Source organism: Channa argus, chromosome 20 (genome assembly GCF_033026475.1).
Source record: "Channa argus isolate prfri chromosome 20, Channa argus male v1.0, whole genome shotgun sequence".
NCBI classification, from domain to species: Eukaryota; Metazoa; Chordata; class Actinopteri; order Anabantiformes; family Channidae; genus Channa; species Channa argus.
In genome coordinates, this window is record NC_090216.1 from 3,448,200 (window position 1) to 3,463,511 (window position 15,312).

A 15,312-nucleotide genomic window follows, 5' to 3' on the forward strand; every position below is an offset into this window, starting at 1 on the left:
TATATATATATATATATATATATATATAATTGTTTTGTTTTTTTGGTTTGCCAGTTCTGCAGCTTCCCATGATAAATCTTCTTTTGCTTTGTTTTTTTGTTGTTGTTTTTTTCAAAAGACACATGTTGAAAGTCTTGCGTTTGCAAAGTGCAGGTGGTGAAGCGTGTGCACGTCACTCCACAGCTGGAGGCACTAGAAGACAGGTGAAGGCCTGGAACGATCAGTGCATTTTATTTTTCCATCACAGTACAAAAATAAATTAAAATAATAAGCAGAAATGAAGTGGGAAAAAAATCAATTACAGCAACATGTTTTTTTGTCTTTTTCGAAAAAAGAACATTTTTATTGAACCACTTCAACAGCCCTCCCTCACCCCAGTTCTTTAGTCCTATACCGGTGTGGTTGGTATATACTCCTTGTTCATAAGAAAACAACATGTCTCACATTCATCTGTACAAATAAAATGCTGCCTTACACACACACACACACACACACACACACACACACACACACACACTCATTCACCCACACATGCAGCCATCAAGCTCTCTTTTTGAAATTCTGAACCACTGTTTCATTTTTTAATCTACAAAGTACGCAACAAGATACAGAAAATAATTTGACAGAAATCTGCAACGATCACTTGAGTCTTTTTTTTTTTTTTATCATATTTAATCATCTTTTGAAAGTACTTTCTCAAACAACTACTTAATAATGCAAAGTGGAAAAAAATGGCACATGTCAAGTGTGTCGGGGGGCAAGTGGACAAAGAGGAAAAAAAGATTCCGGGTCTCTGTTTGAGGCTTTTTAGCCCCGATTCCCTGGTTTATTTTTCCTGCCGGAGCAGGAGCCCATCCAAAGTGCATGTCCCTCTATTGTGCCAGTACAAACACTCCAAATGAACTGTCTCCCGCTGATTTAACTCTTTAAAATCCCACAGCGGAGGGGGCCACGCCAACACAGTGGCAGAGAGACCTGGGAACTTCTTTGAGAAACTACGGAAGTCTTCCCGTTGGCACTAGCAGTCCTTTCAGCTTTTTAGACACATTTTCAGAATACTGCTGCAAAGAAAAGTTGTTTGTATCGACATGAGATGTGAAGACCGCTAAATACATTTCTCTTTTGCATTTCTGAGTGGAAATACTGTCGCTTCTCCTGTGATTGCGGTCATCACAGTGACTGCAGTGAAGGAGCTTCAGATATTCTTCAAGGAAAATAAAAAGCTACATGTCTTAGTTGCTATGCATGACTTCTGTTTTGGTTGTTGTTGGGTTTTCTCTCTGCGCACTGAAACATCTAGCAGATGTGAAAACTCCTGGTGGAAGTTGTCTCATCTTTGCACAGAGGTGATGCTGAAGGAAACCCCCTCGAGGTGAAGCTGTGCTTCTCTGCAGTGACTGTCGTGGGAATTCTTTATTTTTTTTATTCCCCTTGGAAACGTGTGCATGTTACCTTTCTGATATGTGTTTAGCTCCGCATGCAGGACAGTGCGGCTGGACGCAAAACCAAACGTTTCAGGGCATTTCCCGAAGTACAAGATGTCTCTGATGGTGTCACTTTGGCGACTTGGTCAGATTTAACATTGGTTTTGATCGAAGGGCTTTTTAATTTGATGTTCACTGATGAATCCCTGCAATTTGCATAAACCAGATCAATCTTCATTCCCACCAAAGATTAGCCCACCTGCTCTTTGTGTCCTTCCCCTTTTAACATCTCTCGTCGACATCTTTCATTTACTTTAAATGTGCCTAAATAATAAAGATGTAAATGGCAATAAATTAGGTGTCTGCAAGTAGTTCGTAGTAGATGAAAATCCACCCCATCATTCAACAGCTGGACAGTAGCCTAAACAGTAGCCTAAAGTATCTCAGAGAGGTCCCGCCTGTGGGATTTCCATCAAAGATATGGCACTGTTGTAACATTTTCTTTGCTGAATCATATGCACAAAATCAAACATCATTCCAGAGTGAAACACAACCTACTGACAAAAGTACAAAAAGAAAGTCCCTGGTAAACAAATAGCCTATTTTAGCAAGCATAGCTAAATAAACTAGTGTAACTTTGTTCAAAGCATTCTCTAATGCAGATGCAGTTAGTTTACAAATCAAGTAAAAAGAAGAAAAGGAATCATTGCTCCAGCACTTCCAGAAACTGTGTAAAATTGCATGGCACACGTGCAAAACATTACATTTCTATGTAAAAAAAAAAAAAAAAAAAGGAAGAAGAACAAGAAGAATCAAAGAAAACTTGTTCCGGAAAAGCAATAAATAAGCTCCCCTAGGTGTAAACCTCTGGGGAGTAAAACATCCATTAACTTGTTTTTATTCTTTTCTAGATGAAAATAAAGCAGGTCTTTCTTAACACACACACACTCGTCATAGCCCCCACGTCCTCTGGCTGTTCTTTTTAGCATGTCCGTCCAATCTGCCCTTGTTTTGTGTGTAAGTCTCATAGAGCCACAAACAGAAACCCACAACATTATGGATCCAGCATTGACAGCCCACTGATGGTGTTCTTCCCTTAGATGGCCAGATATGCATTGCAGCAAAAAGTGTCCAGTTGTATCCACATTAGTGGAGGGGGGGATGTGGGTATTGGCGTTTCCAAAGAGCCAAGGTTTGTAGCCAGGGATGTCTGTTCATCCATGATGCATTAAGAAAGCCCGTCAGGCGATGGCCCTCACCCTCCTGCAGTAGGCAGTGCACATCACATTGTCAGTCAGAAGGTCACTGGTAGGCTGCTGCAGCCTCAGTCCTGTCCACATTCATTGCTGTTGATGTATGCTTCGTTTTCTAATGTTTTTTTTTTTTGTTTGTTTGTTTGTTTTGTCTTTTCTCTGAATTGTTTTTTTTTAGTTTTTTAACTTTACAGTATTTCATAAAGATATATATTTGTATGTTGGCTAAGGATTTACCCAAGTCTGGCATTTTTTTGTTTAGATATCATTGTCAAAAAAGCTTTCATTCTCAGGTTTACTCGTTGGGTTCATTCGTTGCTCGGTTGAAATTTAAATTTAGTCTTGATTGTGACCGGCCAAGAAAAGAAATGCAAACATCTGAAGTGAACACCCGCCAGGTGTTTGACGTCAGTCTTACTAGATATGAACTTGTCAAATATTTCCTAATTATCTGAGTCCCACTGCAGTTTGAACAATAATAAATAAATGCATCACAAACTTTTCAAAATGCCAGACTGGAGTACCTCCTCTGACCCATCTGCAACCCCCCCACCCCCAAACATCCCCTCACCGGTCCAGGCCGATGAGCAGGCGGCTCCTCTCTTCCTCCTTCTGACTCTCATTCTTCAGGTCAGCGAACACCTGAGTGAAGTAATGCGGGTCGGAGTTAATCTGGAGCATCTTGGCGCTCATCAGGTTGATGATGGACAAGCAGCGGTCCCAGAAGGTCTCCTTGGAGCTCTCCACTAAGAAGGGCTTGAGCGGGTAAGAGATCTCGTTGCCCATGTAGGAGTAAGACAGGTAGAGGCAGGTGAGCAGCACGGCCTGCAACTCGTGCTCCGTGGCCACCTCAGAGGACACCACGTCACGGCACAGCATGTAGACAAAGACCACGTTGGCAGGAGTGATGAATCCCTGGTCCTGCCATCCTTGGAGCAGGAGGGAGCGGTCCACGCTGCGCAGCCACAGCACTGGGTCAGTGGGTGACAGGTGTTTCAGCCGGTAACAACGCCGGCACAAAAATTCCCCGAGGCAGCGCAGTAGCTCACTGGTGGAGGCCTGGACTATCACTCTCTTAGGGGTCCCTGGGGCCACGCTGGAGTTGGTTTGGGGGGCCTTCTTGACGGACGATGCTGTGTTGTTTGAGCTCTTGTTAAGAGATGGAGTGCTCTGATCCTGGGTGAAGGTGGATAGGTTGGCGCAGGACTGCGACTTCTTCAGATTTTCATTGTTCAGGTGGGTGACATTGTTCTGATAGGTGCCATTGGGCTGCACTTTCTTAGAGCTTTTCTTCTTGGCTGACACCGCTACGATCCGCTTCCACGGGAGCACGTTGATGAGCGAGTGGCGCTTCAAGTTCTTGTCTTTGGCGTTCTTGCTGTTCTGCACAGCTGTGTAGTGGCCCACGGTGGCCGGTCCATCCTCAAAGAGAGCTGCCTTTCGGTAGCTAGGTGACAATGACAGAACGGTTCCCATGGTGACTGTGTAGAGGCGTCCACGGGCTTTAGCCGCACTGGGTCAGAAGAACGTCTGCCAGGGGAGATCCTGAGGGTCTCAAAGCCTCAGTGCTTCTGGGAGAGTCCTGGGCTAAAGTCTGCCTCTAAGCATGTAAAGCCCAGGAGGAGGAAGCTCTGTAAACAGCTCTCTGAGCGGATAACAATCGCTGGAACGGTTTCTCTTTTCTGTCAGCTCACCCTCTGCGTCTCCAGATGGCCACTGCTGGAAACAGAGAAGATCGATAATCAGAAATAATTGGTGAAGGATCAACTGACTTTGAATCATCCACTCATGTTGACAGACAGCGGAACGATCTGATGTTCGGTGCACTGCTGTTCAGCTTACAGCAGATAGTATCACAGTCTCACCCCTGTAATGTGCTCATAAACGTGTGCCTGAGTGGTTTATCCAGCAGTAGCTCAGGCTTGTTGGCAGTATTGATTGGACTCAGTAAGAGGTGGAATGGATCAGCCTGTAGCTGCTTCTAACGAATTTGAACAGTGTAAACCCTCGTTTGCTGCAATCAAGCAACACACAGGCAGCACCCCGACACTGAAATTGTTGTTGTGCTGCAGATGATGCTCAATCGCAGCAGAGCGCACAGGAAAACAGGAATGTCAGCCCACATCTGTTGAAAACGGGTTCTCTGTGGTAAAAATGTGAACATTTTACGATGGGAGAGCCCTATTTTAGGGGCTATGGCCGGGAAGCCACGGTGCACCACGCGCCACCATTGCACTAAAATGGAAGATTGAAACGTAAACATCATATTACCAGGTGAAGGTCGCCTGTGATGCGTTCAGGACTCGGCATATTGAAGCACAAAGCCAAGGTCATTCAATTTAGCTCCACCAAATCTAGATAAACAATGGCATCAATTCTTTTCCTTTGCACGACCTATATCTTCTTTCTCACTGCAGTAGTTGTGCACATGAAAGACGGTCGATGGATCGACTTTGCTCACTTGCGCAGGATGCAAGCTGCTCGATCCGTCGTCACCTTGTTAACAGTCCGACGAGTAATTGGTTAAATGTGGGGGAAAGTTCTAATGATTTGCTTTCACTGTGACTTTACTGGAGTAATTAAAAGGTTTTATTGAGCGTTTTGCTCTGATGAGGAGATGTGCTCTCCATGGTGCTGAAACTGACCGTCTGCGTCGAAATGAAAACGCTGCCATAATAGGCGGTGGCTTAAAAATAAAGAGAATCCTCATCTTTCCCCCCTTGTCTATTGCTATTTCACATCATCTCAGTGAATATTGATCACAACCGCTTCACATCTCAGTGTTTTTCAATGTATTATTTTCATTCGTTCATTATTCGTAGCTGCGCATTTGCAGATATAATGGATAAAGCTGCAACCTAAAGTAGACTGCTACACAGCCGAAATTCAAACTTACCTAATCTCCAGCCTAATGAGAAAATAATCGAACTTGTCCAGATGATGCTCCGCGTCTCGAGGCAGTTTTATTTCCTTACTAAACGGGATTGAAGCATAAAACCATCTCGGTGGATGTAAATGCAACAAACAAAGAAAAATAATCCGAGCCGAGGCAAAAAGCAAACTGCGGATAAAACACGCCTGGTGTCGGCGGTGCGCAGACGATGGTGGGCAGTTGTGGAATGGATGCTCAGATGAGGATGTGCTTTCTGGTCCTCCTGGCCGCGAGATGCGGATGCTGCGACGGCTGTGTGAGGACGGTTGACGCAAAGGCGGTGGTGGGGCGCCGCTCTGCGCTCTGTGCGCGTTGCTGTCTCTGCTGAGAAACAGCTCCACCTGTGGCCACGCACTGCACGCCATCATGCAAACGGAACCCAAAATCGGTATCTAGGCAAATCTATAGATCTATACATTGCATTAAGGACCTTTGCATCAAAGGATTGTCCTATTTCATCTCAGTGTAGGAGCCATATCAATGTGTATAGCATCACTTCAGTCTGTGCCTGTGTCTGTGGCATCTAATATATGGTCAGATAATAATTTTCCATTAGGCTACAAATTCTCGAAAAAACTCGAATTATTAGTTACAACAATTTGCAATTCTATGCACTATTATTTAAAATATAATTCATTTTTTTACGGTTAGAACCATACAATTATAGATCCTGTTATTCCCCTTAGTGTTTAATTAGCCTATTTTCACTGATCATTTTTGTGACACCTTTTAAATATAAAATCGAACAATATTTGAAATGTAAAAAAACATCTGTGTACTGTAATGAACGAGTTTAGCCTTCAAAATTCTAAACGTTATATTCTGCAGAGCCACTTTAAAAGTGTTGCCTATGTTAATTTTCCATATGGCTATTACCTTACTATATTTTAGTCAATTATTAGGTCCAAATTCATTCTTTGTCTAATTGAGAATGAATGTTTCCAGCTAGTATAAACCTGCTTTGTTCTAGTATAAGGAGGAAAAGGGAAATTACACATTAATGATACAAAACGCAATGTAACTTCAACGTGTAAGAGATGGGATGCTGAGAAATGTTTACAGTGTAGGGCCTTCATTACAAAAAGACTACATTTCCCTAATGTTCTAAATCCCGACATGCAAATGATGCGCTGACGTCACCCACGCGTAGCAACGTAGAATCTCCGCACGTAATTTTCATTCAAGCAGCATTTGAATAACGAAGATGGCGGCTGCAGCAGTGGTTGAGTTTCAGAGAGCGCAGTCTCTCATTAGCACGGACCGCAACGCCTCTATCGACATTCTCCATTCAATAGGTAGGTGTTGTGTTCGGGATTTGTAGATGAACACCAGTCCTCCGTCCACAGTAGTTTATTTCTCAGTCAGTAGAAGGTAGCGGTGCTAGCTTGCTAGCCCGTGGCGTTCACTAGCTAGAGCCGGTGCTGACTCACTGTTGAACGGTGGGTAACGGTGTCTGCTAGTGGTTGTTAGCTAGTTAGCTCCTTAGCCACTCTGCTGTCGTCAGGCCGCAGGGGGAAATTTTAAGAAATGGGACCACTAATGCTGTGTGTTTAAGTGAACAGTTGTGTTTTCTGCCCTTGCGTCTATGGCTGTAATTTCCAAGCTAACTACCATTAGCTTAAAGTGAGTGTTCCATGTTAGCAGGGTTATGCTGTGGCTAACGTCATTAGCCTGTTGTCAAAAGCATCTAACATGTCTTGTCAACAATGTAAAAACGCAGCTTTCTGACTGTGAACAGAGCTGGTGCTAATTTCATCATCAGTGTGATGAGAAATTGGCCGTGGTTTTCTTGTGTGGGCATATGTACGTGGGCAAAAATAGAAAATGGGATTAATGTAAACAGGTCTTCCACTGTCCAAAAATCGCCTTGTCTCACCAGGCCCCTAGCTGTTTACCGGTCCCCTCAGGTGTTTCTCAGTTGTTATGAAATGGTAAATTGTTAAAGTTATTAGTTATAAAGAAGGTGATTCTAGCAAAATGATGTAGGTAATATATTAAACTGGTTGTTGCATCACAGTCGTGACAATTGGCTGCTTTTTTAAATTTTAAATCCGTGTAGCTAATCTTTAAGCTTTGGCTGGTTCGTTTTTTTTTTTTTTTTGTCAACCCAACACAGAAATGAACTACAATGAACATTTTTTCTTATATTTAAATGTTGAATATTATTAAGGTCATATTGGGATATTGTTCGTTACACGGATTATGTGACAATAAAGCTCTTAAAATATTAAGATCACTGAAAACGTGAGGAGAAAGTAAAGTAGGCTCGTTATGGTTCTTCACAGATGGTTAGAATTTCAATGATGGATTCTAATTTTAAGCTGTCACCTTCCTTTACAGTGAGGAGAGATGTTCAGGAGAACGATGAGGAAGCTGTCAGGGTTAAAGAGCAGAGCATCCTGGAATTGGGGTCACTCCTGGCCAAGACAGGACAGGCTGCAGGTACTGTACAATTTGGCTTTGATCTATGCTCCTATTATTTCTTGCCTGACTTATAAGATACTATAATATAACTAATTCTTGGTATGTTTCCATGCTGAATCTCCAGAGTTAGGGGGTCTGTTGAAATTTGTGAGGCCCTTCCTAATTTCTATCAGTAAGGCAAAGGCAGCTCGGCTGGTCCGTTCTCTGCTAGACCTCTTTCTTGACATGGAGGCAGCAACAGGACAGGAGGTAGAGCTGTGTCTTGAATGCATTGAGTGGGCCAAGGCTGAGAAAAGGACCTTCCTGCGACAGGCTCTGGAGGTAAGGAGGATTACAAATATATTCTGGGTGTTAGTGCACAGTCCCACAAAATATAATTTTATTCACAACATATATAATGTTCAATCATTGATGTTGGTAAATCTTGCTGTTTTTATACGTAGCATTAGAAAACAGCAGCATCATTCATGTTCATATTGTATTGTTGTTCACATACTTTTGTAGTACTTAGTACTTTGTGTATTCCTAGAGGAAATAAAAGGTCTTCCACAAGGGGGGGCCCCACTCTATTTTTATCATTCTTGGCCGACCAACAGCATTTCTTCCTTAAGAACTTCTTCTTTTTCACAACATAAACAAAAGCCGTGGTAACGCTTGAGGAGGTTAATGTTGAGATAACGACAGAGAAAATTGAAGAACTGACAGCACTGGTCAGTAGATCAAAATTTTCCTACTTCCTGCCATGTACAACATAAGAACAGAAAACATGTGGATAACCATAATGTAGAGAGGTTTCAGATGAGATCTTCTGAAGAGGTGCTAGTTAGGAGTTTGATGACGCTGTAGAGGCAAAGCTTAATAAGCCAAAAAAATCTACCATAACAACTTGTAGAAAACCATGTGTGCAATTGAGGTTGTAGAGGTCAAAAAACAGGCCCTTTTTGAGTTGATTATATGATGTTTGTTCGCTCACCCGACCTTACTTGGCTTTCAGTAACTGCCCTTTATGACTCTTATGATAATAAAAGCAAAAGTGATATCCCCAAACACAAATGGCGTCTGTGCTGAAAATGTGTTTGGATCCATAGCGTGGAAGACGCTGTGATTTCACAGATTATGTTGGAGCGTTTTATTTTCAGTGAAAAGTGGAAATATCTACTTTTGGTGAAAACAAAAATAAAAATAAGAAGCTTGATGAACATAGTAAAGCAACTTCTTTTAAAAAAACACACAATCGGAGTTTCATCCACTATTTCTACTGTATTATCTATAATGACATCACCCTGATATAGCTGCCAAAATGCTCTTTGTGGCTACAATTGCATTTCATCCAGAAAGTATTCCCAGCACTGAACTTCTTCCACATTTTGTTATGTCACAGCCGTATTTCAAAATTGATTATTTTCCTCAAAGTTCTACAAACCATACTCCATAACAACAAGAACTTTGACAAAGAACTTTGTTTTAAATCTTTGCAAACTTAAATAAAAAAACAAAACAAAATAAAAAAAATAATCACATGTACATAAGTAATCATAACCTTTGCCATGACACTCAAAATTGATCTCTGGTGCATCCTGTTTCCATTGCTCATCCTTGAGATTTTGGAATATGGCTGTAACACAACAAAATGTGGAAAACGTTGCACGCTGGTAATACTGTACACAGTAATGATTGAAAAAGATGATGTATTAGTTTTCCATATAAAATGTAGATGTATACTATGTATTAACACTGGTATGTATAAATGAGTGACTGATGAGATGAGTGCCACAGGACACAGCTTGCCTTGTGTCAAATTACCTATGTGGCATAAGTTACAAAAATGACAAACTCTGTTTAGAAAGTACTGTGTGTATCATCAGCTCAGGAGTCGCCACATACTAAAGTAAAGAACAACCCTCAAACCCCGTTATTGAAGAACTGCTGTTAGGGATAAATATATTTGTATTTCTGCAACGATTGGGGGAATTTTTCTTAAAGGCAGAATTAAATTGAGATATTTTCACAGTATGGAAGGTAAATCGACTGTGCTAAACATTTCTTTTCCCCACCCGCATAAAAACAAAGACCAAAAGTTTTTTTTTTTCAAACTTAAACCTTTCATAGAAAAGATAAGAGAATAATGTAGTGCTGTTTGAGGATGCTACATTTCAACTACAATAATTGGCACTTGTATGTGGCCGATATTAAAAATTGTGGCAAAATAATGTAGAACTGTAGAAATATGATTAAGTCATATTCTAAAACTGTAAACATTCAGATAATCTCTTGATCAGAAGTGCAGTGAGAATGAATAGACAGATTACAATGACACAATTCATGAAAGCTAAGATTCCATTTTTTAAATTTATGTTGAGACTGTGTTACTTAATACACCTCTTCTGAAGCAATTGATTGACACAGGTGTTCTATGCTTGTCTATTCTTTCAGGCACGACTCATCTCCCTCTATTTCGACACCAAAAGGTACCAGGAGGCCTTGGCACTTGGTGAGTGCTTGGAAACTATGGTTTTCCTCCAGTACATCGTACATCAATAAGATTACATATAGGCAGATATTACTATATGCTGTTATGCAGGAAAACCACAAATTGATAATTGACTTGCCTGTCAGACCAACTAATCTAATATGACCATGGTAGCATTTAAACAAAGGCTTTATAAAGCAGTTGATTAGGAAGAGAGAAGATATAACAGCACGTACCAGGACTGTAGTCTTACATTTTCTCCCTAGCTGTTTACAAAGTGTTGGAAAAAGTCACTGGAATAATTAATGTGCATGATACACAACCTTATTACCATTCATTCAGGTTCCCAGTTGCTTCAGGAGCTAAAAAAGATGGATGACAAAGCTCTACTGGTAGAGGTTCAGCTGCTTGAAAGTAAGACGTACCATGCTCTCAGTAACCTGCCCAAGGCCCGTGCTGCCCTCACCTCAGCCAGAACCACCGCCAACGCCATTTACTGTCCTCCAAAGCTCCAGGCAGCACTGGACATGCAGTCAGGTCAGATTTGTTTGCTGTTCTCACTTCCACAACTTACATTGGTTAAATTGTTTCAACTTTTATTGTATAGAGAAGCACTGGAGTATGATTTATTACATAAAGGAAATTGACAATTTAGCAGTCACACTATGAACTATGTTACTACTTATTATTATTATTATTATTATTATTATTATTATTATTATTATTATTATTATTATTATTGGTAGAGAAAATAAAAAAACACCTGCAAATTATTCATAGACTATGTGACTTGCCTGTGGTCCAGAACAAAGTAGAGATTTTCTCAAGGCAATGGTAGAAAAGGTTTATTTTGTTGGGTCTATTGATGAGGAAACTGCCTTTGCCATACCGCAATGAGCAAAGAAAGAAGTATGACATATCTGTTATTACTGTCCATGCTGTCACTGTGAGTCGTCCAGCCTAAAATCTATGTGTAGATTTGATGGTGTCACGCACGTTACGAATGGGTTTTAATCTGCCCTCTTTATTTTATTCAAATTATTGAATGTATTCTGTACAACTCCGGAGATCGTTGTTTGATGAACATGGAACATTTATTGTATTTGCTTCTCAACTTAGCCGACGACGGACCAATTGTACGTAGAAGTTTAAGTACAGCAATCTCACAAACAGTTTCATCAAACAAGCATCTCAAAGTATGACTAAACCCACAGAACTTGTTTCTGAAAGTATAGCTAAACCCGTTTCCCAAAGTATGGCTGAACCCACAGAACTCTGTAAGAACCCGTGTGCCTCCACAGCCACACACGGAACCTTTCACTTCTACCTTGTATCTTTCCCCCACTATCTTTTAGTTAGTTCCTGTGCTCCAGTTATCGTGTCTCTACTGCTGCCTTCAGTAGCTGAGCTGAACTGCGTCTGAAGAGGAGAAAATTTGACGTGGTGGTCTTTGCCATACGTAGTAACTATTGTGCTGTGTAATTTCTGTTACAGGGATCATCCATGCAGCAGAGGAGAAGGACTGGAAGACGGCCTACTCCTACTTCTATGAGGCTTTTGAAGGCTATGACTCCATTGATAGTCCACGAGCCATCACAGCACTCAAATACATGCTTCTGTGCAAAATTGTTCTCAATTTGTGAGTAGAGCTTAAAACTCTGCTATTGCATTCATATCTTTGTAATCATGACAAAGTATAAAATTAATATATGTGATCCATTTATTTCTCTGTAACTTTTCTGTATTAGACCAGAGGAGGTACAAGCCCTGATCAGTGGCAAGTTGGCTTTGCGGTACACCGGCAGACAGGCAAGTACTAATCAATTTGGACATGTTATGTTTTAACTTTTGGCAAATATCAAGCGTTTTGAATTTTCCTGAATATTGCTCCTGCTGCGCAGGAGGTCTGGTTAGGAGACCTGAACAGTGATGCGTATCACTAGACCTAAATTAAATACAAACCACTTTGGAAGGCCAGAGCTGCTCCCCACTGCTCCTGTTGTGTGTAAAAACAAACAAAACAAAAACCTTCTGAAACAATTTGTGAATAACAAAAGTCATTAACTTGTCCACACTGAAATTACATTTTTACTTTTGTTGGTTTTTGCAGAGTGGCTCAATCCAAGCACATAGTATATTACATGATATCATATGTAATTTTCTCCTTAAAGTAATTTTGATTGAACCTGCTTATTTACCTGTTTTAGTTATATCAAAGATCAACTGTTTTTTTAGAACTGTTTCTCAGGACATTTAAAGTAACAGTCAGCAGAGACGGGTTTTTGATCTAAATAAGTGCTTGATGAACAATTAGTTTTAAGTTTGGATTTTGCTTGTATTGTTCCGTATTTAGTGTTAAAGGTGTTTCTGACCTGTCTTGCCTTAGTTAACCTCTGCCATCTGTCTCCCTTTCTCCTTGGGAAGACCAGAATTATAATAAGCTTTTAGCTTTATTATGTTTTTGTGCTTGATATTAGGATTTTATGACATGACCTGTGTTTAGTTTTGATGTTTTTAAACAATCTGTCTACTTCATTTGTGACCATTTGAAATGAAAAGGACCCTGTATGTATGTTTGGTGCATAGAAATTTTCTTCAGGGTCGTCTCTCTGTGTCTTTATCCATATAGACAGATGCACTGAAATGTGTTGCCCTGGCCTGCAAGAACAGGTCGTTAGCAGACTTTGAAAAGGTAAGACTCCTGTCAGGGACTATCAAGTCTGTGTAAGTGTTTTTTTTTTTTTTCCATACAGATATGTAATGCATTTTGATGATGTTTGGTATTTTTCCACACTGCCTCACAGTTGGAAGTTTTTGAAAACAAAGTTCTGTATCTTCCAGGCCCTAACAGATTACAGAGCAGAACTGAGGGACGATCCAATTATTAACACTCATCTGGCCAAGTTGTATGACAATCTGCTGGAACAAAACCTCATTCGAGTCATTGAACCCTTTTCCAGAGTACAGGTAAGGACCCACTGGAGCCTAGGTTTACACTCCTTAGGAAACTTTCTAGAAATTTGTTAGTGCTAAATCTTTACATTTTTCGTACCTCAGCATTATTTTGTTTTTTGTTTTTTTGTGAAGTCATTATTTTGACATTTATTTGACAATCTTCTGATCCTGTTTTCAGATGGAACACATATCGAGTCTAATCAAATTATCAAAGGTAAATACATTTGCACTGATCTAGTTTTTTGTGTTTTTTGTTTCTATGAAAAGTGGGTTTTATTAATCTGCCATTCTCTTCTTAACAGGGGGATGTTGAGAGGAAATTATCACAGATGATTCTGGACAAAAAGTTTCATGGTAACTGCATTGTCTTTGCCAGTAAAAACAAATATCAGACACATGCAGTGCACTGGCAGAGCAAGAGTCTTCAGTGTGCTGTAATACATATTTTATGGTACTGCTGCAGGAATCCTTGACCAAGGTGAAGGCGTCTTGATCATATTTGAAGAGCCCCCAGTGGATAAGACATATGACGCAGCCTTGGAAACAATTCAGAACATGAGCAAAGTCGTGGATTCCCTTTACAACAAAGCCAAGAAGCTGACATAGGTAAAACTGTTTTTGTAAGATAAGAAGCATAGTTTATTTGCATTTTCTTCTGTGCTTATTTTTTTATTTTTCTTCCTCAGAGCAGATTCCCATGGCAGTATGATGGAGGAACTGTGTGTCTTTGACCAGCGTGTTTAATATTTTAAGAAAGGGACAAAGGGAGAGCAACAAGAAGTCCCACAAACGGCAACAAACAGGATCCCCCTCCCATCAAACTCCCCCCTCCTCTCCCTTCAACGGACAATTTCATCACTTGTCTCGTTTGTGTTTTCCTCATTTTTATTTTGATATCTCTTCAGGATTCTGTATAACACTCAGCGGCCAAATCAGGCCATCAGGGAATATTGTACAACCACAATAAAAAAGATACAAAAGTTTAAGAATACATATATGTTTATATCTGCTACAAGGTTGGGCTTACCAGGCCTTAAACTGACTCCACTGCAACCTCAAAGGTGCAACATTGACCTCTGTAGCCTTGGACTCTGCTACCAATTGTGGAAGCAGACATGAGGCTTTCTCCTTTCTTCTTCATATCTTTCAGAAGCACACTGTTCAGTTTTGCGAACGTTGGTATACACCTTGGGATTCTGAATTTGGGTCATGCAGCTCCCTCTAGCTTTTATTATTATTTCTTCCTTACCATATCAATGCCAACAATTAAGACCCCACTGTATTTCAGATATGTATTAAACTCTTTTTGTTTTGTGTTGTTTGAAAAGAAAAATTTAATGGTTGCCACATATCTGCCCCTTTTGCTTGAATAAGTTACTAGAACAGACAGGATGCCATTTCACCACTAGTGCCACTGTTTTGGCGCTTGAGTTTGCCTCAGTGTTTGGGTGCGATATAAAATCAAACGGCAGAGGTGGATATTGCCTCTTAGCGTCTGTGATTCATCCCTGAGTGAGCAATTCTCCATTGTTAGTTCCTAGCACTAGTGTGGTATGCTAGTAACCAAACAATTTGTATGGTTTAAATTTGGTTTTTTGGTTTTCTCTTATAAATACATTTTCAAAAATAAATATTTTGTATTTTAAGGATTTTGTCTTGAGTCTTGTAAAAACAAATGTGAAGTCAAGAGAACTCAGAGTATTATGTTGCAAAGAGTGTTTTGAAATGCAGTTATTGATTAGAATGTCCCAGAAATTGTATACAGTAATATGGAGGAAGTATGTCTGACATTGTCCTTAGAAAACATCAATGGCAAGTGATCCAAATATTTCGGAGTAGTCCACAGAAATATAT

At 40.4% G+C, this 15,312-nt stretch overlaps 2 protein-coding genes across 4 annotated transcripts; one reads left to right on the forward strand and one right to left on the reverse strand.

Moving 5' to 3' along the window:
• Positions 1 to 309: 309 nt before the first annotated feature.
• On the reverse strand, positions 310 to 5,917 carry cdk5r1b (cyclin dependent kinase 5, regulatory subunit 1b (p35)). Of its 2 annotated transcripts, none has more exons than XM_067489011.1 (2): positions 5,574 to 5,917; positions 310 to 4,393 (listed from the first exon to the last, which is right to left on the reverse strand). In XM_067489011.1, exon 2 carries the CDS (start codon positions 4,151 to 4,153, stop codon positions 3,245 to 3,247), a length of 909 nt encoding a protein of 302 aa, XP_067345112.1. In that variant the 5' UTR covers positions 4,154 to 4,393; positions 5,574 to 5,917; the 3' UTR covers positions 310 to 3,244. The 2 variants fall into 2 exon arrangements, with proteins under 2 accessions (XP_067345112.1, XP_067345111.1); XM_067489010.1 differs by having other exon boundaries at positions 310 to 4,396.
• Positions 5,918 to 6,762: 845 nt separating this feature from the next.
• On the forward strand, positions 6,763 to 15,104 carry psmd11b (proteasome 26S subunit, non-ATPase 11b). 2 transcript variants are annotated; one of them, XM_067487223.1, is made up of 13 exons: positions 6,763 to 6,904; positions 7,950 to 8,051; positions 8,158 to 8,354; positions 10,467 to 10,524; positions 10,846 to 11,040; positions 11,998 to 12,142; positions 12,252 to 12,316; positions 13,137 to 13,195; positions 13,345 to 13,470; positions 13,637 to 13,672; positions 13,761 to 13,812; positions 13,922 to 14,064; positions 14,145 to 15,104. In XM_067487223.1, exons 1-12 carry the CDS (start codon positions 6,814 to 6,816, stop codon positions 14,062 to 14,064), a joined length of 1,269 nt encoding a protein of 422 aa, XP_067343324.1. In that variant the 5' UTR covers positions 6,763 to 6,813; the 3' UTR covers positions 14,145 to 15,104. The 2 variants fall into 2 exon arrangements, with proteins under 2 accessions (XP_067343324.1, XP_067343325.1); XM_067487224.1 differs by having other exon boundaries at positions 14,150 to 15,104.
• The last annotated feature ends 208 nt before the right edge of the window (positions 15,105 to 15,312 follow it).